The sequence below is a fragment of the Halichoerus grypus genome, chromosome 10 (assembly GCF_964656455.1).
Source record: "Halichoerus grypus chromosome 10, mHalGry1.hap1.1, whole genome shotgun sequence".
Taxonomy (NCBI): Eukaryota; Metazoa; Chordata; class Mammalia; order Carnivora; family Phocidae; genus Halichoerus; species Halichoerus grypus.
Window position 1 is genome coordinate 116,476,267 of NC_135721.1, and position 24,857 is coordinate 116,501,123.

The 24,857-nt window shown below is 53.4% G+C and overlaps 1 protein-coding gene across 18 annotated transcripts in view; it reads left to right on the plus strand.

Moving 5' to 3' along the window:
* Positions 1-24,857, plus strand: part of EPB41L1 (erythrocyte membrane protein band 4.1 like 1) — a 121,411-nt gene that overhangs the window by 82,683 nt on the left and 13,871 nt on the right. For 4 of the 18 annotated variants that reach the window (XM_036064606.2, XM_036064605.2, XM_036064613.2 and 1 more), the window contains 9 exons: positions 2,760-2,908; positions 3,796-3,831; positions 6,163-6,345; positions 9,538-9,642; positions 13,455-15,476; positions 15,989-16,096; positions 17,159-17,569; positions 19,374-19,478; positions 21,173-21,256. In XM_036064606.2, coding sequence (XP_035920499.2) covers positions 2,760-2,908; positions 3,796-3,831; positions 6,163-6,345; positions 9,538-9,642; positions 13,455-15,476; positions 15,989-16,096; positions 17,159-17,569; positions 19,374-19,478; positions 21,173-21,256 — 3,203 coding nt within the window. The remainder of the gene's footprint in view (positions 1-2,759; positions 2,909-3,795; positions 3,832-6,162; positions 6,346-9,537; positions 9,643-13,454; positions 15,477-15,988; positions 16,097-17,158; positions 17,570-19,373; positions 19,479-21,172; positions 21,257-24,857) is intronic. The other 14 variants (XM_036064614.2, XM_036064608.2, XM_078057152.1 and 11 more) reach the window with 12 other exon arrangements.

A 24,857-nucleotide genomic window follows, 5' to 3' on the forward strand; every position in this document is an offset into this window, starting at 1 on the left:
CGCTGGGAACGTGGTGGGTACCTTACCAGTTGATTTGCACCAGGCCCAGTGGCCCAGGAGCACTGTTGCCCCCAGGCCGCTCTCGGTGGTCTCGCCCAGCCTACGGCATCACTCCCACTGGAACGTGACATCGCCGCTCTCTGCACTTCCTGCAACTTCCCTGAGTCGTGGGCTCTTGGGGTCCCGCGTTCAGCCAACCCCTGCCCCCCCCCCAACCCCTGCCCACGATGCTTAGTGATTCACAGATTTCAGGACAATGGCATAATGGCGACTGCAGTGTGGAGCTGGGGATACCTTTCCTGACCGAGGCTGAGGCGTTTGGTTGTCCCCGGTCATCCTTTTGGTTCCGGTGAACTAATTGACATCCAACCACATGCTGCTCTGCACGGCCCTCATTCCTGCTGGGCTGACAGGTGCCCTTCATTATCAACGAGAATTGGCCCTACACTGTCCTGCATCCAGCCAACCAGGGCTTCTCAAAACATGGTCCGCAGAATCACCTGTGCGCTGGTTAAACACAAAGATGCCCAGGGCTGCATCAGCACTCAGGGCCCCGGACTCTCCCCGGACTATGCACATTGGAGTTAGTAGGAGAGGTTCAGAAGCCACATGGGCATTAGGGAGATCCAGTTAGGGATCTGAGTTCAAATCCCAGCCATCATACTCCCCAGCTTCTCTGCAGACCAGGAAGTGGTCCATAAATATCCATACATGAATGGATGGGGGGTCTTGAGCAGCTGAACTTCCCCTCTACCTATTTGTTCTTCTGCAAAATAAATAATGCCAATTTTGCTGTGTTGCAGAGAGAACCAGACATGATAACACCCAAAACAGTTCCTGGCACATAGAAGGACCTTAATAAATTATACCCAATAATAGTTTATTATTGCTTTTAGGTTTGTAGGGGGTAGCTTAAGGAAAGAGGTGGGGACTTGTGTGGGGGAACAGTGGATACTCCCAGAACACATGGGGGCAGGCCTCTAGGCAAGTTAATTCTTTTTTTTTTTTTTTTTTTTTTAAAGATTTTATTTATTTATTTGAGAGAGAGAGAATGAGAGACAGAGAGCATGAGAGGGAGGAGGGTCAGAGGGAGAAGCAGACTCCCTGCCGAGCAGGGAGCCCGATGCGGGACTCGATCCAGGGACTCCAGGATCATGACCTGAGCCGAAGGCAGTTGCTTAACCAACTGAGCCACCCAGGCACCCTAGGCAAGTTAATTCTGCCCAACAAATATTTTCTGAGTGTTAGAATAAGTATGGCCCTTTCCTTTAAGGAGCTCGTAGAATGGTAGGTTTGTAAGCATTTAAGGTGATTCAAGCCATGGGAGAAGTAGGTACTGAATACAGAGCAGCCATGAGGAGAGAGAGTAATTCTGTCTAGGAGGGGCAGAAAGGGCTTTGCAGAGAAGGTGACAACTGGACAGGGTTTTGAAGGATACGTAGGAGTTTTCCAGGTGATCAGGAGAGTCTGATACTTTTCCTGCAGTACGAAGGTGAGACCTGTCCCAGGATTCCTTGACTGTTGAGAAGACGTGCAGTTTCGCAAAGGTCCATTTGAGGCTGAGGAAGCTCCTTATTCTCCTTGAGTGGGCACAGGGCTGAGAACTAAGATTTATGCAAAGGCAAAGTACAGTCTCTCTATTCTCCCCTGCAGCTTCCATTAGTATGCCAGGGCCTAAACGAAGCCCAGGTTGTGCAGGGTAGCAAAGATTGGTCTAGAGCTGGCGAGGCTCATCCAGGGAGAAACAGAAGCCTGGACTCTAAACCAGGAGACCTGGGTCTTTGTCCTGATTCACGGAAAGGTCGTCAGTGGGACCTCCCCCTTTCGGAGTCTCAATTTATCCTTTGTAAAATGAGGATAAGGATTCCCATTCTAGCCATCAACACAGAGGATTGCGTGGACCAAATGAAATAATGTGCATAAAAGGGCACTTTGCGGAGTGAATATATATGAATAGAAAGGCTAATTATTCTCTTTTAATCTAGGCCAATCCCAAGGATAATCTGTGCTCTGGTCATTTTCTGTGTTTTCCAGCCATTTTTTCCCACCAAGACATAGTCCATGGGCGTAGGCTGGGTTGTGCCCAGTGCCTTTTGTGTAAAGCCTGTCATTGCATCCCTTTCTCTCCTATTCAGAAAAGTACTTTGGAATGCCAGTGAGTGAGAAGGATGTCTGGAGTCCCCTTGAACTTTCCCTGATTTATAAAGGGGCTAAATTATTTGCAGATCTCAGAACTTTAGCTTTCACTGGTAAAGGCTAATCTCACAATAGCTCTGTACTGCTACGTAATGGTCAAGCAAGTATTCTGTCACAACCACCACAACAAAAACATCACACTTGTGGACCAGCATTGATTGAATTGGCTTGCTCTGTGCGGGTCTCTCTTCTAAGTATTTACACGCATGAGCTTATTCATTCCTCCCCCAGCTGTCTGAAGTAGGTATTGTTTATAGATGAGGAAACTGAGACCCAGAGAGATTGTGTAACTTACCCAAGGTCACACAGCCAAGAAGTGATGGATTTGAGATTTGAACCTGGGCACTGGTGCTGTAGAAGTCAGGAGTGGGGGCCGGGGCTGGGAGGCGGCTCTTTGTGACCTGGACAAGTCTGCCTCTCCTCTCTGTGTGCTGGCTCCTTATCCCCGATGTGTTGGGGCTGCTCCACTCCAACCATGGTTGGGCGGGTGGCAGGACTGGCTCCCTGTCCGTCCCCCTGGGGGAGGTCTCACACGGCCACCCGGCCATCTCTGCCCATTTTAGCGGAGTTCTCCCGCCCGGCCTCGGTTAGTGAGAACCATGACACGGGACCTGACGGTGACAAGCAGGAGGAGGATGGCGAGTCTGGGGGTAGGCGGTCAGAGGCTGAGGAAGGAGAGGTCAGGACCCCCACCAAGATCAAGGAGCTAAAGGTAGGAGCCTGGCTTTCTCATACCCTCTGACCTGGGATCAGGAGGCTGATTCTGGATCTAGCCTCGGCCTTGGCCTTGAGGTGTTCCCAGCTGTGGGGGAGCACCCTCGTTATGGGATGCACCATGGGAAGGACCTTGCCCAATACCTCAGTATCCCCTGGTGGTGGGTGGTAGGCATGCTGCCCACCCTGCACCCATCCCCTCTTTTTGTCCTGCTTCCCCACAGGGGCACTCTGTCCCCTAGAGGACTCCAGCCTCCTCTTGCCCACTCTTAATTTGCCCCTTTGACTGTGATCTTCATCTGCATGGCCCCCTTCCTCCCCAGAGCATGACAGGGTGTCCCTGTGGGCCCTCACAAGGATGAGGTTCGGGTGTGTCCCCTCCTGCTGTCCCACGCATTGCCCACATACCTGTGCACACATCATGAGGGCACACGTGGCCTCAGACTAGCATGCATTCACTCACAGCTGTAGGCCCCTCTTAGAGTAGGGGCATGCATCCAGATGTGCAGGCGGCATGCACGCTCACGGCCATGGGTGCACACGGGTGTAGCATGTCTCCGTCAGGCGGTTGCAGCTGGGCACACAGGCCCCTGAACACACATGCTGACCGCAGAGGCGTGAATACCCAGAGCCCTCAAGTCCCTACTGTGTCCCGCCAGGCCCCCGGCCCCCTTCTTCACCTCCCCAGGCCAGCGCCCTGCCTCCCACCCTGCCCCTTCCGGCTACCTCACTGCCCCACGGGTGGTCCACCAGCTTCCCTGGCCTCTGTTCCCTGGGAGAGGGCCCTCGGGGCTACCTGCTGCACTGTACGGGCCCGTGCGGTGCCTCTGATCTGTTTGCTCTACTGACCCTGCTGGTTCCTTCCCTCCTCCCGCATCTCGCTAGCTGGAGCAGGAAACCACGCCGAGACACAAGCAGGAGGTACTGCATGGGACCCGTCACCGCTTACCCAGCCATTCAGATCCCCAGCTCATTTGTCACCATCCCATAGTCCACCCCAGGCCCATGTCCTGGCACCGTCTCAGCTTCAGCCTTGCCTCTGCTCCCAGCCCTACTCCTCCTCCCCTATGGCCCCTCCCCGCCCCCCCCACCCTCACTCCCCCCACCCCCATCTATCCAGCTCCCTGCTCAGACCCCACCCCCTAGCCAACTCGTTCCCCCCACCCTCCTCCCCCCCCAACCAGCTTCCCATTCTGCCTCTTCCCACCACCCCATGCTTGCTTCCCAACTGCTGACCATCCCACCTGTGTCCATCAGCTCTTCGAGGCCATTCCATGCTTTTATTGGTCTTATCTCCCTTGCCCCCACCTAAACCCTTCCTTAGACTCATCTCCTCCCCGCACCACCGTTTGGTCATGCCTCCACCTCATCTGTGTCCTCTCTGCCCTCACCCCAAGCTTCTTCTTGTATCTACGGGCAACCGATGTGGGAGTGGGCGTGGGGGGCAGGGAGGAACTTCGGAATGCTTCTGCCTCTTCCAGCACACTGCTGTCCCTCGGGGCCTGCTGCTCAAGCTCTGCAAGGAGAGCCTCTTCTCCTTTTCTCCTCCCTCTCCTTCCTCCTCTCCCTGCTGGCTTCTCTCAACTTAACTTCTCTGCCTTAACGATTTCTTCCCTTTCACACAGTCCCCAACTCTTCCTCTGAACCTTCACTGCCTCGCGGGTCTGTTGTTGGGCCTGAGGGAAAGGACCAGGGGCTGGGGCCTAAGGGCTTGGCCTTGGCTCATCACGTGAGCTGGGTTTCAGCCTGACTCTTTGAGGGTCATGGGTAAGCCCCCTTGGGCCCCAGCCCCCCAACTGCACAGCAAGACATTTGGACTAGGTTTCCCCAAAGCCCTTAACCCTAATCAAGGATCCCAGGGTTCCACTGCTCCCTCTCGCCTCCGGGAACGCCGCGTGCGCACAGGGGCAGCGTGGCAGGATCAGGCTAGAAGGTCACAAGCCACATCTTGGGTCCATTGCAGCTCATACCCACCCCCTTGTGCAAACTCTATCAGTTTGACTTCTCAGACATTGTTCTAAGGCCGTCCAGCTCAGGAGGGGATATAGGAAGTCCAGACAGATGTCTGGAGGGAAAGCAGAAGCCTCAGTGGCATCAATCTCCTCCCCGAGGTAACGCACACGTCAGTCATGGCGGTAACGGGTAAGCCCAGGGGAAGATCTCAGCCTTGTCCAAGAGCAAGCTTGCCTTCCAGGTAGATCTTCCAGAATCTGCCGATTTGACTTTATAATAAGTGGAGATGGTCCACTTCTTGTCCTGAATTGAGTTGACAAGAATCCTCAAATAGCCTTGCTGATAAAGGTGCTTGAACTAACAGCCCACCTGCCCTACCCTACCCGTAAGACCTAGAGGCAGATTACTCTCTCATGCTGCACTGGCTCAAGCTCAGACTTGGCAGTTTAATGGCAGACACACCCCTGACTGCAGCTCTCCCCAGCTCAGGTCTTGTGCCCAGCCCTGGGACTTAGCTCTCTTCTTCCCAGTCTCCGTTTCTCCTGCCCTCCTGAATGCCCTGCAGCACCGTCTTTTCTCTGTCTGGCCATATCTCACTCTGTTTGCTCTTGAGTTGGTATCTGCAAGGTAACTGCAAGACCCTGGGTGATTAGGAAGGGTAGTGGCTCACAGTAGAGGATGCGGAACACTGTCTTTTCCTGGCTCCTGTGTGGGAGCAGGGCTCATTTTTCTGGGTGTCCCTGGCTTTAGTATCTGAGCAGCTCACCTGTCAGGCTGAGAGGGGCCTAGGCTGGGGATCCTGCTAAGCACAGCGGTCCAAGTCTTGGCCAGAGGAAGGGACCAGGGCCCTGGAGGCCAGGGAGTGGGCCAGAGCAGCCCAGTGAACAGGGTTGGCCAGTTCTCACTGTGCCTCGGTTGTAACCAGAAGGAAGTCACCTCCATGCCCAGTTGAGACTGGGCGCACAGCACCAGTGGGAACTCACCTAGTCTTCGGGGATCTGGGTTGCCTTGGGTGTTCTGAGGCCAGAAGCCAGGCAGGGGGAAAGAAAAGGTGGTGCTTGCCCAGAAGCCTCCTCTTCTTAATCTTAAGTGCTTTTTGCTCCTCTGTTTAATCCTAAGTGCTTCGTGTACCTGTTGGGGCTAATCATCTCTGCGCCCTTGGCTCATGGGGCGCCGTGAGGGTGAGATGGAGTCATGGACGGGAATCACCTCGCTGATGTAGGGCAGCAGTGGCCACGGTTACCACCCCTGCTCAGAGCTGCTCCTCTAACACCCGCTGCCCTCTCCATCCACCCCTAGTTCTTAGACAAGCCAGAGGATGTCTTGCTCAAGCACCAGGCCAGCATCAACGAGCTCAAGAGGACCCTGAAGGAACCCAACAGCAAGCTGATCCACCGGGACCGAGACTGGGAGCGGGAGCGCAGGCTGCCCTCCTCTCCCGCCTCCCCCTCCCCCAAGGGCACCCCTGAGAGAGTCAACGAGGTAGGTCTCACCCTGAACCCCTCAACAGGGGCTTTGGGTAAAGGGGGTCGGGGAAGTTGCTCTGCACCAACTTATGCTCATCCTCCACACCTGTATGCCTCCCCCAGTTGCTGCATGAGGTGATGATGGGGATGGGGTGGGGGGTGGTGCGTTCGGCTGGGAAAGACAAATTCACTACATCTTGGAATCCTTCTGGCCCCAGGGACCACCTTGAAAAAGTCAAAAGACTTGCCGTGGCTTGGTGTATTCCCCGGAGTATAATGGGAAAGGGGTGTTTATTAGACAAGCCCCATGTCAGACCAACAGAATCAGAATATTTGGAGATAGAGCCCTGGAATCAGCATTTTAAACAAGGGCCCCGGGGATTCTCATGCCCCCTAAACTTTGAGAATCCCAGCAGTTGCATCCAGTAACCAGATCCTTTAGTGCCGATTGTGAAAACACAGATGGGTGGTGTGTATGTGTGTGAGGGGGTGTTCCCTCCTGGAAGGATCCTCGGAGCCCACTAGAGGGGAACAGATCCTCCAAGAAAATTAGACCCAAGCCTCTTGCTTCAGAAAAGGATCCCACACCCACATGCCTTTCGGAGTGGAAAGCATGGGATATTTTCTCAAATGAAAAAGAGATAAAGATAGGATCTTGAGAATTCCTGTACTTATAATCCCAAGCTATTATTTTTAGTACTGCTAAATCTTGGCAGTATTTACCCCCATTTATACTTAGGTGTTTTCTCTCTAGCACTGCTGCTTACTTGTCTCAAACCCAACTGATCTAGACTTATACCACCTGGGTTTGAATTCTGGCTCTGATTCCTGCTGGCTGGATGACTCTGGGCTTATTACTTAATCTCTCTGAGCTTCCATTAGGCAGAGATAATAAAAGTACCTACCTCATAGGAAAGTTGTGAGGATCCAGGGAGATCAAGCATAGAGGGGCTGGTAGAGTACCTAGATGCTCAATAGGAGTTAATTATTGTTTCATTTTGAGAGTCCTGGGATTCATACAGAAGGTTATTTTCAAATCAGAACCACTTTTTTCTTTTTTAAAGATTTTATTTATTTGAGAGAGAAGGAGAGAGAGAGAGCATGAGCGAGGGGAGGAGCAAAGAGAGAGGGACAAGCAGACTCGACGCTGAGCAGGGAGCTTGACGTGGGACTCGATCCCGCGATCCTGAGATCATGACCTGAGCCAAAATCATGAGTCAGATGCTCAACCGACTGAGTCACCCAGGTGCCCCCCCAGAACCCCTTTTAAAGTTGGAAGGACCCTCAGAACCTACTTGACTTAAGCTCATCACTTTACAGATGAGGCGCTGGCCCAGAATGGGAACATACTTGTTCAGTGTCATAGCTGATAAAAGAGGGGCCAGAACCTGCTTTTCTTGTGTCCTGGCCATTGTAGTTGCTGTTAAATCACAGCTGCTGGGAGCAAGACCAAATCATAGGAAGACCAGGGTAGAGTCAACTGTGTATGTACTGTCCTCCCATGCTTTGAAATTTGGTGACGCAGTCGTAACCTACTAAGTGAACATTTGATTGAATCAGTTCTCCCCATGGCCTCGACATGCCGGATAACGGCCTCGTCCAGTGAGGATGCTGTGGTAGTTTCCTGGCTGGTGATTCACGAAATGCGGGATGCTTTGAGGGCCTTTAAGTCCAGTGCTATGGAAGGAGGGCAAATCTGCAGCTACTGAGAGCCTCTGTGGTCACCCCTGGTACCCTGGGCTGGGCCATGGGGGCTGGTCTAGTGATCCAGGTACAGGCCCCACTCCTCTGGCCCTGAGAGTCTTGACCAGAGTGGCCTGGCAGTGGCTGAGGAGGAATGCAGAGGCTTTGAAAGGGTGGGACTCCAGCAGAGCAGGGCAGGATGAACCCCGGGGAGCTGGCTGCTCGGGTGGCTCCCGGGTGGCTCAGAGCAGCGTGGCTTGGGAATGTGCCCCACCTGCTGGTCATAGCTGGAACTGCTAGAAGATGGGTCTTACTCAGAAGTGGGTCTGTTCCAACCCTTGCCCCTCACTGATGCCCCAAGAAGTGTAGTCCACTGCTGGAAAGAATTCTGGTCCAGGAGCTCACCTTGGAGCTATGGGCCATTTAACTGGGTTCCAGGCCCCACTGGCATTTAGAGGCCCTTGAAGATTTGGGAGATGGGGAGAAGCTGTAGACAAGGACTGGACTGGGTTTTTGGGTGAGTGATATCACCTCTCTGAGCCTTGCTGCCTAGTCAGCCCATCTAAAGGGGGACCAGAATTGCCATTCCATGGGGTTGCTGAGAAGGCTGAGTGAAATAATGGGTATAAAAGCACTTTATATAAACTAGAAAGTGCTGTGCAGTCATGGGGCCATCGCCTCTCGTGACTGGAATCCCTGATTGGACTTTTTGGGGGCTGTCCTGCAGGGCTGTGTCATCAGAGGTCCTAGTGGCTTCCTCATATATTGTTGGGCCTCGTCTGGGCCAAGGGGGAAACAGTGGGAACTTAAAATAGGGACTCCAAACTTTATTTTTTTTAATATTTTATTTATTTATTTGAGATAGAGAGAGAGCGTGAGCAGGGGGAGAGGCAGAGGGAGAGGGAGAAGCGGGCTCCCCGCTGAGCCAGGAGCCCGATGAGGGGCTCGATCTCAGGACCCTGGGATCATGACCTGAGCCTAAGGCAGACACCTAACCGACTGATCCACCCAGGCGCCTGGGACTCCAAGCTTTAAAGAAAAGTTCCCATTTGCCAAACCCAGGCTTTCATTTCAAAGAGGACTTTTTGAAGGGCTAAGAGCCAAACTGCAGGATTGAACCATTGCCTAAACCAAAGACACCCAGGGCAGACTTGGAATCGGAGTCTGGATGGTATGGCTCCTCGGCCTCTTGATTGGGAGCCTCTTGAAGGAGAGTGGTATGTTTCCGCATCCCTCTTGAGTGAGGGCAGGGAGCAAAGGGTCCGAAGGCACGGTGCTGGCTGGCAGCTGCCCGTGGGCCTCCCTCCCTTAAAGGGCCACAAGGGGCAGCTCTTCTCTCTCTCGCCCCACTGGCCTGACCTAAGCCACAAACTCTAAGGGTGTGGGTTTTACAAAGCTGGGCTATTTACGGGCTCTGTGTGTGTGTCTCTCCTGCTTCCTCTCTCTCCCTTTCTTCCTGTCTCTGTCTCTCTCTCCTTCCCTTCCTCCCTCTTCCCTTTCCTCTGGCCCTGGGCCTCCCCTGCAGTCCCGGAGGACCCAGGACACCTCTCCGCAGGACTTGGCGCCTGAGCCTGGGACGGCCACAGGCTGGGAAGTGTTCACTCAGAAAAGCCTCGCAGCGTCTCCTGAGGTTACTGTCGGCACTTCCCCGCCCACACACAGCCACCCTAATGGTCTCAAGAAACCCCTTTCTCTGGGGTGAGGGGGGTGGACGGGCTCTGCCATGCAGGTGGGAGCAGTGGGTAGCCCTTGTGTCCCCATGCTGTGACAAATGATTGTCCCCATCCCAGGGATCCATAAAGGGCCGGCCCCTCCCTCATCCATTGTTTCTCAGGAATCAGGACTGAGATCATATTCTGGAAAGGCAGGACAGTTTGACTGGCTCTGGCTTCAAAGGGGAAGCTGAAATGATCTCCTTCTCTTGGGCCCTGACTTCAGAGGCAGGTTCTGACATCTAAACTTGAGATCAGGGGTCATGGCACCTAAATGCCTTCTGCCCTGGGGTCTTTTTGCTGTTCAGAAGCCTGAGTGAGGTCTAACAGTGGCTATGTAGGGGATGGCCCCGCATTCATCCTCCATCTTCATCTTTTCTAAGCTCCTCTTGACAGGCAGGTGAAAGCGGGCATCTTGCTCCAAGGAGCTTCCTTGGGGTTAAAGAGATGTTGGCCAGGCAAGTGTTCTAATGAGGAAGGCATTACTTCTGCACCCAGGACTGCAGCCGGTGGAGGGCTCTTGGGACTTGCTGTGTCCTGCTAGACCTAGAATCCGGGCCCAGGGATGGAGGGCTGCATCTCCCTCTGTGCCAACAGCTCAGAGGCTGTCAGGATTAAAAGGTACTGACCTACCATCTGGGTGGAACGTCCTTCTCCCCGAGATCTGACCCTCCCCTTTATGCATAGTACGTATGAGGGCATCTCCCTTTTTCAGTTCCCATGGAAAAATTTTCTAGCTGCTGAAAATGTGCTGAAACTGTACAAGACATGAGTCAGCTACATAACTGGTAAAACAGAAGTCACAGTTCTACTCTCAATTTTTCTTCAGTGTAAAGCTAAAAACAACTACCAGCACAGGAGTCAGTAGCTTCCCAAGGTTAGGGAAATAGTGATGACCTGGAGCACAGAGATGCTCCTAGAGCAAAGGACAGGTGCCCATACTCCGGGGGGCAGGGATGGAGGGCGACAGGCGCCCTTCATCAGCATCCCTGCAAATTGTCCATCCAGCCCCTTCCACAGAGGGCGCTCTTGCCATTCTTCACAGCAGACCATTTTGGCTTCCGTCACCTGTTGGGAAGGTTTCATATTGAATTAAAATCTGCCCTTTTGGATTACCTGTCTGTGGGCCTCGCTGTGCCCGCTGCTGCCCGGAGTTCTGCTGGGCATCCTCCTCCAGAGTTCAGCACCTCCCCTCCCCCTGAACACTCCTCCTTTCTTCAGAGGTTTCTCCCAGGGTGTGGTTTCTAGAGGGCTCCTTGTCCTACATCCCCTCCTCTGGTTGTCTTCTGTAAAGAGCAGGGCCCAAAGTGTGACCCAGAGCCCCAGGTGGGGACTGAACAGCCCAGAGTCAGCAGAACCGCCTGGCTGGAGATTTTCTCCTTTTGGTGGGTTGCGTGGGAACAGAGCTGGTGGGCGTCCTCCTCCAGCCTCCGCTCCTTGCTGCAGTACCTCCAGCTGCTAGCAGGGGGCGCTCTGAGCAAGCACTGAAGGTTTCCCATCCTGTAATAGGGTCAGGACGACTTTCAGACCAGGCCCCAGGGCCAGGTGCAGCCCCACCAGTGCCTTGGTGCTAATGAAGTTTTCTCTCTTTTGTTCAGTCTTTTTTTCCATCAGGATGTTCACTTGTTAAAAGCAGAGCCTCTTTTTCCCTCACCGCACACTCTGTGATCTGTGCAAGTCACCATTGCTCTGCAAACCTCAGTTTCCCCTTTGGAAATAAGGGCAATAGTACCTGCTTCACAGGTTGCCATTTGGATTAAACCTAATAACTTTAGACAAAGGGCTGGCATTGTCTGGCACAAATTAACTAAATATAAGTACATGTTTCCTTTTTTCTTCCCGTGGAATCTTTCTTTCTATACTGTGCTAGTTCCCACCCCACTCAGCCTAATTTCTAAGCTTCTAGTTTCTGGAAACTAGTTTCTAGTTAGACTTGGGGCAAGAATATTCCAGAAGGGGTCTCATTGACCATCTTTGGCCCTCATTGCCAGACTCATGATACCAGCACAAGCTGAAACGGGAGCCTTAGAAGAGAAGAGAAGAGAAAAGAGACCTGGCTTCTATAGGCTCTCGAAGCACTTCTCGCTGGGATGGTTCAGTGGTGGTGTTCTGAGGCTTAGCAACCTGAAGTAAAATCCCAGAAACCTACGCCTGGGCCTTCCACCTTCCTCTTATCTCTCTTACCTGTTGGCAGGATTCTTTCAGTGAGGTTTGATTCCCTGAAAACCATGGAGATTTTGCTAACATGGATTGAGGCAGTAGTGAGGTAAGAGAGTTTACAGCTTCCCTGAACCTTCAGAATCCTTCACATCTTATAGGATCTGACAGACACCTCACCAGGTCATAACCGGAATCAGAGCGCATCTCTCCCCTCCTGTGGGGAACAGTTTCTGACACATCTCACCATGGAGGCACTTCCCAGAACTTGGATTCAGAGACTGGATTCTAGACCTGCCTTTGCCCCCAGCTCCCTCTCTGACCTTGGACATGGTGCTTACCTTTTCGAGGCCTCAGTTTCCACATCTGTGCCGTAAGGGGCTGGAGTCAGAGCAGGGATTTCAAAGGAGGGCGGTACCTTGGCACTGGGACAGCTGAGGCCTCCAACTTCAACACGGCAGCCTGTCTCTGGCTTACATACTGGACTTCCATTGAGGTTTTATGTGAAGAAAGTATTCTGTGGCGGCAGTATGAATGCCAATGGCCTTCTGGCTTTTTCTTTTTTTTTTTTTTTAACAATTCTGAAGTCCATCATTTGCTCCTAAGTGTTGCTTAAAGGACTGTAGGAGAGATGGAGGGCTGTTTTGTCAACAGCTTAACAGTGCTACGCTCTTATTGGTGCTTTTGACCAGTGGTGATACTCGGGTCTTTAGATTTTTTCCTTCCATGATGTCTTCTGGTCAGCCCTTTTCTACTCTTTCCGTGGATTTTGTCAGAATTCTCCAAGAATAGGCCTTGGTATTCTTTTCTTTGGGAATGAACCCTACAAAATTCAAGCTGTTCAGGCCACTGTGGTGACTGGCACTGATCTCTTCAGCTGAGCATTTGGCATTTTTCATTCTAATCTCTTTCCTTCCCAGAAACTCTTGCAGAGAAGTCAGATTTCAGGCTGTGGCTCATGGAACTTAATTCAATGCTTCCCCTCTTGATTTAGATTGCAGTTGGGATCCATAGTCTATAGGTTGTGAGGTAAGTCAGCAAGGATCTCAGGCACTCTTTTCCTGACTCTACCGTGAACTAACTTGACCTTAGGGAAGTCACTGACCTCCAAGTCTCAGTTTACCCATTTGCACAATGAGGAACTTGGACTAGAGGATGTCTTAGGAGTTCTTTATGCTCTAACATTCAAAGATTCCACGTGATGTAAGTTACTTTCTCCTCTGACAGTGGCAATTGTATTATTAAAAGAGAAAGAGGAAGAGTCCTGGCCCATCCATGGATGTCCATTGTTCCATGATTCACGTGGGGAGGGCGTGAGACCCCCATCCTATTTTACCAACTTGGGGTAGTGGTTGAGGGGAGTCGGTAAATAATTTGTTGGGTGCCTTGATGGGAAGGGGAGCCTTGATGAGGCTGACTGGCATTGTCATGCCTTCTCTCCCCCAGCCAGTTCTGGGGGACATGCTGACCTTTTGGTGGTAGATTGGTCCCTTCTTGCAGAGGAAAAAAAGTGACCCGTTCTTCAGGTGCGTGATATTTCATGTTAACTCTTCTTGCTCCAATTGAAACACAGGGTTCAGAGCATTGGGTATTTATAGAAAGAGAGTACACTAGGCCAGAAGAACTCAGCCTCCTAAAAGTGACCACCACTCAGCAGGAAGAAAGTAAGGCAGGCCTCGCAGATATCCTTGCTGATGGCAGACTCTCCAAGGTAGACGTCCTGGTGGACAAGTTCAAAGTCGAAGTGGCCACAGAAGAAATAGTGGGAGTTAGAAGAGCAAAGACCCAGCACCAAGGAAGAATGATTGCAAGCCCTGAAGACTTTGAGTCAATGTGGGAGGAGGGCTCCTGGGTCAGGAAAGGCCCAGAAGGGGCTTCTCTTGCTGCAAGCTGCACCCTGGCAGGAAAGCTTGAGGGCTCCCAGTTGAGGGTGGGCACTGGGGAGGCCACCATCAAGAAGCGCTGGATCTCAGGTGGTCAGCTGGAGGGCCAGATGGAGCTGAGGAGGGAGCTGGAGGAGTGCCAGACTTGGGGAAGACCTGCTGCCTCGGGGGCCAGGCTAGCAGAGGCCGATGTCCCTTCTCCAGCCTCCGACAAGGGAGGACTCCAGTCATTTCTGCTGGACCCAGCCCAGTCGGAAGCCAGAGCTGACTCGAGTGATGAAACCAAACCTTCCTTTGCAGAGAGGAGCTTCTATTTGAACTATGAAGAGAAAGATTCTGAAGACCCCTTCCTCCCTCCACCTCTGGAGGAGAGGGAAGAGCACGTGGATGCCCTTCCTGTTGACGAGACCAGGCTGGAGCGCTCAGAGAGGCTCCCCGAGAGCTCTGTGCTCACTTCCTCAGACCCACAGGGCCCTGCTGCAGCTTCCAGCAGGAGCGAGGACAAAGAGGGTGATGGCCACACGGCCTCCTTAGAGGAAGGGGCACGGTCCCCCAGGGACCACGGAAGACCAGATGGCCCAGAGGCCTTTGTTGAGCAGCTTCGTAAGGGACCTTCTCCAGGGCAGACATTTGCTGAGGACTGGGAAGAAGCTGGGCGGGGGGTGGAAGGAGAATTTAGCCACCCAGCATGCAACCTAGGCACAGAGGAAGAGGCCCCCAAGGGTGGAGATTTGATGGAAAAGGCTGAGAAAAGTCCCCCAGCAGGATGGCAGAACCACTCACCTCACAGAGGAGGGGGCATGCGCCCAGACCTCCCAGCCTGCGCCCTTCCATGGACCACCCCTCCTAATGATGTCAGGAAGCCAACCAAGCCAGACAGAGGCAACTTCCTGCACCAAGACAGGAGACTGGTGCACATCCAAACAGGAGAACCTGCGATGGAGGACAGAAAGGCCTCAGTGTTTCTTCAGATGGACATGATCGCCCCCCTCCCAGCTTCCCCTGGTCCCTTTCAAGCTCAGGCAGCTCCAGAGGAAACTTCTCCAAGCCCAGCCCCTCGTGGGTCAGGGGAGCCTCCACAGCTTGGGGATCCTTTTGGAGAACAGTCCCCTGTGTTTCTCAAACATGCCCATCCTTTTAAAGGGAGGCCAGAGCCCAAGGACCGAGTAGGACCGTCTGTGACCCCAGACGGAGATGAGCGCCGGGCACCTCCCGTTGCCAGCAGAAAGCCCAGAATTGTCTCTGAAGGAGCCGAGGGGGCTGTACCCCTGGGGTTGGTGTTCCCTTCAGGGAAGCAAAAGGAGATGACCTCTTTCCAGGCCGGGGGCCAAGAGGGCTCCCTGGAAGATATTAGCAAGACCTCAGTGGCCAACAAAATTCGGATCTTTGAGACCCATGGAGCTGAAACTCGCCGAGCGAGTCAAGGTGAAACAAGGGCCCTCATGAGCGAGTTGTCTTCAGAGGCCTCCGTGGGTCAGGTAGAGCAACAGCGGAATAAGCTTCTGGACATGGGCTTCGTCCAACTCCAGCCCCCAGGGGACTTTGCTGGCCCCAAAGCCACCCATTCCTCAGTGACATCACCGGCGCCCAGATACTTCAGGGAGGGCATTGCTACCACATCCCCCCGGGAAGAATGCACGGACCTCGAGCTCATGTCCCCCGATTCGGGCTGCGAAACTGCGCTGGAGGAAACCACCGGGGGCACTGGCCACGTGAGCCCCCGCCCCCACCGCTGCCCCTCCCCCGCTGGGGGAGCCGACCGCATGCTCCGTAGCTCTGTAGAAGCATGTTTCAGGGGCCCCTCGTCATCACTGCGATCAGAGGCTGCTTGTCCATTCCTATGAGTTCTCTTCCCTACACAGGCCCGGGGATAGCCCAGGCGGAATGACGGGTTCATCTGCTTGGCCCCTGTTAGCTTAGCCACAGAGACCCTCGGCTTTTGGTGTGACCTGGCGCCCAGTGGGTCGCACCGCCCCAGTGGAGAAGGTGGCATCACCGCCAGCCGACTACATACTTGCTTTGCCTTGCTGCCCCCACCTGCTGGGCTCCTACCTGTTTGCTTGGCTTGTCCAATGATCTTCCTTCATCTTTTCCCTTCCCTGGTTCTCCCGCCTTGGGGAAGCTGACAGGCCAGAGGTTTCCATCCTTCGCTTCTGGTTCCCTCTTGGTCCCACTGCCAAGTTCCTTTCTGCCTCCTTAAGACTAACTATCTTCTCTAATCCAGAACAAATCCGGAGATGCGGTCAGGGAAGAGAAGCCCATCACCAGCTTAGCAGCAAACCCCCCTGGAAAAGGGGGGCACCTGAGATTCGCCAGCCCCTCGGGCCCTCAGGTCTCTGCAGCCCCCCGGTGCCCGGATGCCCCGGTCGTCTTTACCTGGCCAGGGTGCATCGCCGCCTTCAACTCCCACCTGTGCTGGCAGGGCCTCTGTGGCGGCTCAACTCTCGCTTGTCTGGAATGTGCCCTCACACCTCTCAACCTTCCAGAAACTGGCTAAAATGGAAGCTAAGTTTAGCAAGTGAATCTCTTAAGTGCACTGAATCTCTAGAACCCGAAGCCAACTACTTAAAAAAAAATATTTGGTGGGTGTTAGATTGGGCTTTAAAAAGACTGTCATGGAACAGCCAAAAATGTGCATGTGGTGTTTAATCCCCGACAGGCCAGTTGAGAGGTATGTATGTGGGACAAGACTTGCTGGTTCCCCTCCAGCAGTTCCTTGGCCTGCCGTTGTCAATTACACTGATGGGACTAGAACCTCTACTCGGCGGCCTGCCTGCCCGCCCCTCCTGGAGCTCAGGGCTGAAATGATGTAGCCCCTGGCTCCCAGGAATTAACCCATATTGTTCCTCCCCCTAGACGATACTGCCCCCTCCCACAGAGACTCAGTGGAATTGACAAACCATGTTGGCTTCCTCTTTGTTTCTCAAAGCTCTTGGCTCCAGCCTCCCTGCCTTCCCATCCCGGGTTTCCCTAGATCCCTGGGTCTCCCCTCCCTGGTTTCTGTCTCTCGATGCCCACCTGCACGGGTGGGCCTGGGTCCGGGCTCCCATCCCTGCCTTGCACACAATGCCGCTTCTGATAAGCTCCCAGTTCCAGACCTTGGATGGGGCTTCCTGTCCAGAACCAACTGGCGGGATGTTTGCTTTGTACTTGCTTTGGCCATCAGCGGGAGACCCTCGGAAAGGAGCGTTCCCCACTCTTGAGAACTTTGCGGGTTTTTCAAGCTTGTTGTCACGTCAAGGAACCTTTCTGGGAGTGTTTTTCATTTCCTGACCTGCTCTTCTATTTGAGACACTGAAACGGCCCCAAGGTTTCTTCTGTCATTCACCATCTTGCTTTCTCTCTCTCCTCCCACCCCACATCCCCGTTCCTTTGATTTTTTATCTGGCCATAGAGAGCAGGGCTAAGGGAGGGCTCAGAGGAGAAGGTCAAACCGCCTCGTCCCAGGGCCCCAGAGAGTGACACGGGAGACGAGGACCAGGACCAGGAGAGGGATGCGGTGTTCCTGAAGGACAACCACCTGGCCATTGAGCGCAAGTGCTCCAGCATCACGGTCAGCTCCACGTCCAGCCTGGAGGCTGAGGTTGACTTCACGGTCATTGGTGACTACCATGGCGGCGCCTTCGAAGACTTCTCCCGCAGCCTGCCTGAGCTCGACCGAGACAAAAGCGACTCAGAGACCGAGGGCCTGGTGTTCTCCCGGGATCTCAACAAGGGGGGCCTCAGCCAGGAAGACGAGTCTGGGGGCTTCGAGGATAGCCCGGATCGAGGGGCCTGCGCCACCCCAGATATGCCCCAGTTTGAGGTATAGTGGACCATCCTGGAGACCTTTGGCCCCGCGGGCACTGCATGTTCAGAGGTCCCCGGGCCATCTGTGAGAAGACCAAGCCGCCAGCCTGCAGCCCAGAGCCCCTCAGCCTGAAGCTCTGTCTCGTGTTGCATGACTGCCCCTCGCAGAAAGCATGGTTCTGTGCTCGCATGTTTGCCATCTTGGTTCACCCCTAACATGCACTCCTTGGCGTTTTAACCCTGTGACCCCATCGCTTGCCCGAGGTCAAGTGATGCCAGGCGATCTGGTCTTACTCGCCTCCTCTCCCTGTCTGTGTTGCATGGCACCTGCAGGGAGCTTGTGCTTGTGGACTCGCCTGCGGCCTGGCCTGAAAGTCGATGGTTCTTCCTGATCCTGGCCCGGCTCCTCTCCCCGGGGCCTGGGCTTCCTGGGGGAAGGGGCAGCAGTCTAAACCCATCTGGCCCCGGGGTCTCGGGGTAGCAGCGGAAACTCCTAGAGAGGAGGAAACATCATCACTGAGGGGGACACCGGGATCGGCTGTGTCTGGGTCCCTCTGCTTTGTGTCCTTCCTTCAGAAGGTCTTTGTCCTGTGATTCCTTTGCCCTCTCATCTCTTGCAGCCCCTGCCTACCTCCCACCACACTCTCCTCTCTCCCATGTTCCAGGCTTTGAAATGTGAGCTCATCTGCTCTGGGCATCCACTCCATGCTGTACCCTCTGGGTGGAAAGTTTTGCTTCCCTTTCTCTGCCTTGCAAACTTGTCGCGTTCCAGGACCAAGTTCAGATATCACTTCCCTAGCAAATGCTTTCCTGACCACCTTGCGCAGAAGTGTTGCTCCCTCCACAGCCCCCTTGCTCTGGAATGTTTCTGCTCCCCCACATCATCCTAGGTAGTCAGGTCAGTGGCTGCCAGGCCCACTGTCCCCCCGGGGGCAGCTCCTCTAAGCCTGCACATGCCAGGCATTAATAGATGATTAACTGGATGAATGGCTAGATCTCACAGTTACAGTAATCTATAAGAATCCCTCTCACTACCCTCCCAACCAGATGGCAGGCTATTTCAGTCATTCATTCCGCTCACATATGCTAATAGCCACATGAACTGACCTTGCTGGAGGAGTCTGAAGAAACTGATCATTTAACCGGAGACTTCTAGACTAGAGGTTGAAAACCGGTGGCCCCAGGCCAGATCTGGCTAGCAGATGTGTTTTCTTTGACCTTGATTGAAAAATTGGGATGTGGAATATAAAATCCATAGGTGTTTTTTTTTTTTCTTTATCGTTAAAAAAATCAGATGATCCAAGTCATTCAGAGGCCATGGCCACCATTGGCCAAACCTGAGTGGAACCCTTGTGTTCTCCTGTTCACCCCAGTCCTCAGTAAGCCCGCTGCACCCCTTTACGTCTCCTGCCTGCCCCCAGCCCCCGTCGGCCCCCAGGTGTGTGATTCCTGTTCTCAAGAACAGTTCAAATGAAGCAGCTGGGAGGCGGCAGCATAATCACTGAAGTCAGTCAGGATTCAGTGACAGGTACATAAGGACAGTACTTAGTGGGGGTCCCGGCACAAGCCCAAAAACCAGCTCACAGCCACCGGGAGGTTATGTGGTGGCGGGGTCACGAGCAGCCTGTCTGGGTGCTGCCGGTGGCTCTGGCTATCCCCTCGGGCTGTCTGGGATGGCTCGCCGGGCCTCTTTGCCCGGACCCATGTGCCCTTCCAGAGACCCGGCCAGCTGCAGGGATGGGAGATACGCTACAGTGGCCTGTGAGCAGGAGTCATGCAGAGGCTTGGGTTATGGAGTGTCCTCCCTCATCTCCCTACAGCCCGTGAAAACGGAAACCATGACGGTCAGCAGCCTGGCCATTAGAAAGAAGATTGAGCCCGAGGCTGTCCTGCAGACCAGAGTCAGCACTATGGACACCAGCCAGGTAACCTGGGCCTTCCATTGCACCCTGAGCATAGGTACTGGACATTTAAGGGTGGGGTCCCCACCAAGGCCAAGCCCCCTGGCCAACTCTTGCCACTCTGGCTTCCCCAGAGCCTCCATGTTAACCTGGATGCTCTTCTGAGCTTCATTGTCCTCCCTGAGCTCTGGGGGGGGCAGTGGAATGAGTTCCTGTCCTGGGTAGACCACACCTCTTACAGCCTCGATTTCCCATCTCTAAAATGGGAACGATCATGTCTCCCTGTCCTTCTGGGAGTGCTGTAAGGACTAGCAGCGAGTGGACTAGACTGTGGCCTTCAGATCGCTCGAAGGAGTCGGAGAGGTTTCTTGAGGTATCACAGGAACTGCTTTGGGAGAGAGAGGGAGAGATCCCAATCCAGCTTTTGTCAGAACGACTCACACTGGATCATTTTTTTTACACATGGGGGTTCCATATCACTGGCAAAATGAACAAAAAATCATTTGTCTTAGCAAGATGAAACATACTTGGTACCCCGCACGGAGCAGTCCGAAGGAGACACAGATGCGCTGTGGGCGTACGGGTGCACAGAGCATTGCCGAGGTTCCTCTTGTGGTTTTTTGATTTTACACTTTGAACCTTGAGATTGTAGGTCTGATAGATGCCCTCTGGGTTCCTCCTGGCCAGAGGAGCTGCAGTGCCGGGGGTCGAGACTAGTCTGCGTTTCAAGAACTAAAGTAAGGCGTAAACCAACACAATGTGGACAACTGTGTCGTTTCCAGAATGTTTTTCTTCCCTGATTGTAACATGCACAGTGGTCTCTGTGTCAGCTGGCGCAGTGGCCAAAGGCGCTCGAGTTCTAATGAGCTGTGTGATCTCAAGTCACACACCTCCTCTGTGGCCTATCTTGTTTTAGTGACCGGTGTTTTATTTTGTTTTCGTATAGAGAAATACAGAGAAAACTAAAAAAGGCCCCAAAGTCAACAGCCCAGTAATCCTTATTGACGACAAAACAAAACAGTGACAAAGTGTTCACAGTTATGAAATTCGAACAAAACAGATTGAAATTTTTCTTGTGATTCTTCCCAGAAAAAAAAAAATCTATGCATATCTAATATATACACTTACATCTCTAGATTGCAGAATTTTACACAGAAGAGATCCTCTTTTACACCTGACCCTTTTTTCTTAATGACTGTCTTGGAGATCATTCCTCGTTGCCATATGTGGGCCCACCTTACTCTTAGTCCCACTTAGGAGCGGGTCCTGACTTATCCTGCAGTCTCCCATCCATGGACCTGTGGCTGTTTTTGTCTTTGGCAGTTAACAATTAATGCTCCTGTGAACTTCTTTGTTCGTACTTTTTGGCAAAGTTTTCAGAGTTGATATCCAAAGGATGAACTCCGGGCCGTGGAATTGCTAGGTTGAGGAATACATGCATTGAGATTTGCATAGGGCTTGTGAAATTATCCGGGATTTTTTTTGTCTTTTGTCAAATAAGATGATTCAAACGAACTGGGGGACCTGTGAGGACCCCCTGTAACTCAGTGTGTGGACGAGCCCCCCCACCCCCGCCCACCAGCGCATGTGCACTCACACAGCCCGTCCCTCTGTAACTGGGAATGCCACCTGCCCAGCAGCGGATGCTGCAGGCACATGCGGTGTGCGCACTCTCTCTCTGTCTCTCTCTCTCTCTCTCTCATGACTCCTCTGGCCAGCAGGTTGATGGGACTGCCCCAGGGGGAAAGGAGTTCGTAACAACTGCTCCCTCCATCACCACGGAGACCATATCGACCACCATGGTAAGTAGGACCCAAGAGACTTCCCTCTCTGACCAGCCCTCTTGCCCTCAAACAGCCAGATAACAGTGTCACATCACCGTCTGTCTGGGGTGGTCCTCCTCCGGCCTCCCTGCGTCACGCACGGGACATAGAGTCGATCTCTTCTTGTCTGGCATCATCCAGTCAGACCTCAGTTTTCCAAATTGAATAATGTGGAATGTGGAATCCCTGAGTCTCAGTTATCTGGACCATCTCAGCCACATTAAGGGTAAGGGCAGGATGGTACCATTCGATTATTTGATTATTGGCAAGGCGTGAGGATTGAGCTTGAAAGTCCCTGACAGACCCTGGCCGCTGTGCGGTTTCTCATGTCTCGGGCCACTTCCTTCCTTGGTCAGTAGATGGCGTACTGTGAACCTAAATTGGAAGCTCAGGATTTTGGGCCATCTCCCTAGACTCTGGTTCTGCTACCTAGGTGTTGTCTGACCTGTGAAGAAAGGTCCTTGGCCTCAGGTGTCTTCATCTGTAAAATGGGAATAATCCCCATTCTGCCTAGTTCATAGGTTCTTTTTTTTTTTTAAGATTTTATTTATTGGGGCGCCTGGGTGGCTCAGTCGTTGAGCGTCCGCCTTCGGCTCAGGTCATGATCCCAGGTTCCTGGGATCGAGCCCCGCGTCGGGCTCCCTGCTCGGCGGGAGGCCTGCTTCTCCCTCTCCCACTCCCCCTGCTTGTATTCCCTCTCTCGCTGTGTCTCTCCCTGTCAAAAAAATAAATAAAAATCTTAAAAAAAAAAACAAAACCATAATGAACCTTAAAAAAAAAAAAGATTTTATTTATTTATTTGAGAGAGAGAGCACAAGCTGGGGGCGGGGGGGGGGGGCGGTGGCAGAGGGAGAAGCGGACTCCCTGTTCAGCAGGGAGCCCAACTTGGGGCTCGATCTCAGGACCCTGAGATCATGACCTGAGCTGGAGGCAGATGCTTAACTGACTGAGCCACCCAGGCGCCCCTGGTTCACAGGTTCTTAAGAGAGTCCAGTAACGTCAGATCCTTTAATGGTGACACAGACCAGATAGCATTAGGCACCCAGGCTGTGTCGCCGTGCAAGGTGCCAAGAACCATGCATGGGTGATCTCACTGAGTCCTCAGAAAAACTGGAGGGGATTCTCTTTTTTTCTGCACCCTTTACAGATGAAGAATCTGAAGTGCAGAGAGGTAAAGTGACTTCCTAAGGTCACACACCTAGTACGTGGTAGAGCCAGGTCAAACCCAGAAGCCTCACTATGCACCTGTACCCTAACCACTCTGCACCCTCATCCCGACCACTGTGAACACTGGCCACTGCGGGTGGGGCCGGGGCCGGGGCTGGATCTGTCTCGAGCTGGGGGAAAGTTGTTTTCAAATGATTTCTCTTGCCAAACCCCCAATAGACACCTAGGAAGGGAATTGCGTTTAGACTACCCGGCAGGTAGGTTTCGAGCAAACAAAGACAAATAACTCCGAACCGGTTACCAGCTCGCACCCTCTTTCCTGGTCACTCTGTCCGACCTCTCCCTCAGTCCTTCTCCACGTGGCATCGGGACGCTTCTAGGGCTAGATTTAAGTTCATACTATGGTGAGTAGGCAGTTACATCATTCATTTACCCACCTACCCACCCACCCATCCATCCATCCATTCATTTCTTCCAAAAACATTTCTTGGTCTCTGTTGCCTGCCTGATTCACGGAATACAGAGTTGAAGGAAATACACTGCCTGCAAGAAGTCGTTTGTTCAAGTAATGATCACGGGCACGTGTCATTGTTTAGGTCCTGGGCGCACAGTGGTGAACAAGGCCCAGCTCTGCCATGTCCTGGCAGGATGACCCCTGGGCAAGTTACCTGAACCTCTCCAAGCCTCAGTTTCCACTTCTGTAAAAGGGGGTGATGGGGAGCAATAATAGCACATCCCTCAAAGGGTTGACCCAAGGAGGGACCGAGGTAATCTGTGCAAAGGCATGCCTGGCACATAGTAAGGGGTCTGTAAATGTGAGCTGCTTTCTTTTCTCTGCCTTCATGGAACAGTGTGATAATGCTTTCCGAGGGGGTGCAAGGAGGAGAGGTATGGGGTGACACCCCTGCCAGGAGGGCTGAGTGGGCTTTACCTCGGCAGGGACATCTGAGCCATCCTTCAAGGATAAATGACGGTGCGGCCACAGCAGAAGGCGTTCTGGGCAGTGGGGACAGCAGGTGCAAAGGCAAAAGGACGGGAAGGAGCGGAGCATTTGGGGAAAGGCAGGTGGTCAGTGCAGCAAGATGTCAGGTGTGTGGAAGAGGAGTGGGGTGGGGGGGGAGAAGAGGCTGGAAAGGTAGGCTGGGCCAGGGCGTGAAGGGCCTCAGATGTCACGTAGGGAGGTCACACTTCATCCTGGGTGCAGTGGGGCATCAACTTTTGATGTGGGGGCGTGATGTCATCAAACATGTGTTTCTGTGTTTTAGGAAGATTTACCCTGGCAGCTCTGTGGGACGTCACTAGAGAAAAAATTCCCTCCTGTCCTCCCTCCCTCCCTCCCTCCTTCTTCCCTTGGCAAATATTTGTTGAACGCTGTGCCCAGTGCTGTGAGCCCGGCGCTGTGAGACCCACACTGAGGAAGGCAGACAGCGACCCGAGCCCGCACGCCATTGGGAGAGACGTAGAGAGAGGCAGGGAGCTGGTTTAAGGGCTGCAGCGGAGCCCGTGTGCAAGGAGGTGGATGCTGAGAAGGGGGCAGGGTTAAGGGATAACTGGAGGGAGGAAGGTGCAGGATTTGGTCAGTGACAGAATGTTCGGGTGACAGAGGACAAGATGGGCTGGTGACCTAGCCCTAACCTAGGCATTCTTGAAGCGTGGTCCTGGGAACGTTTAGAAAAGCAAATCTCTGCACCCACCCCACCCCCCCAAACCTATCAAATCAGAAACTCTGGGGCAGGGCCCAGCTGTCTGTGCCACCCCTCAAGTCTGAGTAGCTCCGATGCAAACAGAGAGCCCTGGAGGGGACCGCTCTTTAGTGGCAGGATTGTGTCAGGGGCGGGGAGGCACTGAATTCCATGTTGGATCTGATGAGTCCAAGGTGCCTGTGGGGCGTTTCCAGGGGGAAGTGTCGAGGGGACAATTGGTTTTAAAGGTCTAGTTTTCAAGAAAGATCTGGGCTATTGATGAAGATATTGGGGACAGTGGCCGTGGGAGAAAGCCTTGAATGGCTGAGGCGGCCCCAAGAGAGGGTGGTGAGGAAGAGAGCCCTCAGCTGGAGGGAGGAAGGGTCCAGAGCCCAGATGGTGGCATTGCCCTGGCCAGGGAGAGAAGCCACACCTCCTGGAGGCAGGCGAGAGGACTGGCCGAAGATAAAGGACAGGCAGGCAGGGCAGATGGTGCCTTGTTTTGAATGACCTGTGTCCCCATTAGTGGCCTCTCTTTTCAGTGTGAAGATGGAGGTGAGGCTTCATCCGGGACAGAGGGAGCAGTGGGAGGAGAAGAGGCTTTGGGGGAGAATTGCCTGGAGTGACAGTAGGACTGTCCTAGGCTGGCAGGAAGGAAGCATGGAGCCCAGAAGGCTGCCCCCACCCTTTTTTTGAGTTGAAGCGTAGTTGACACACAACGTGACATGGGT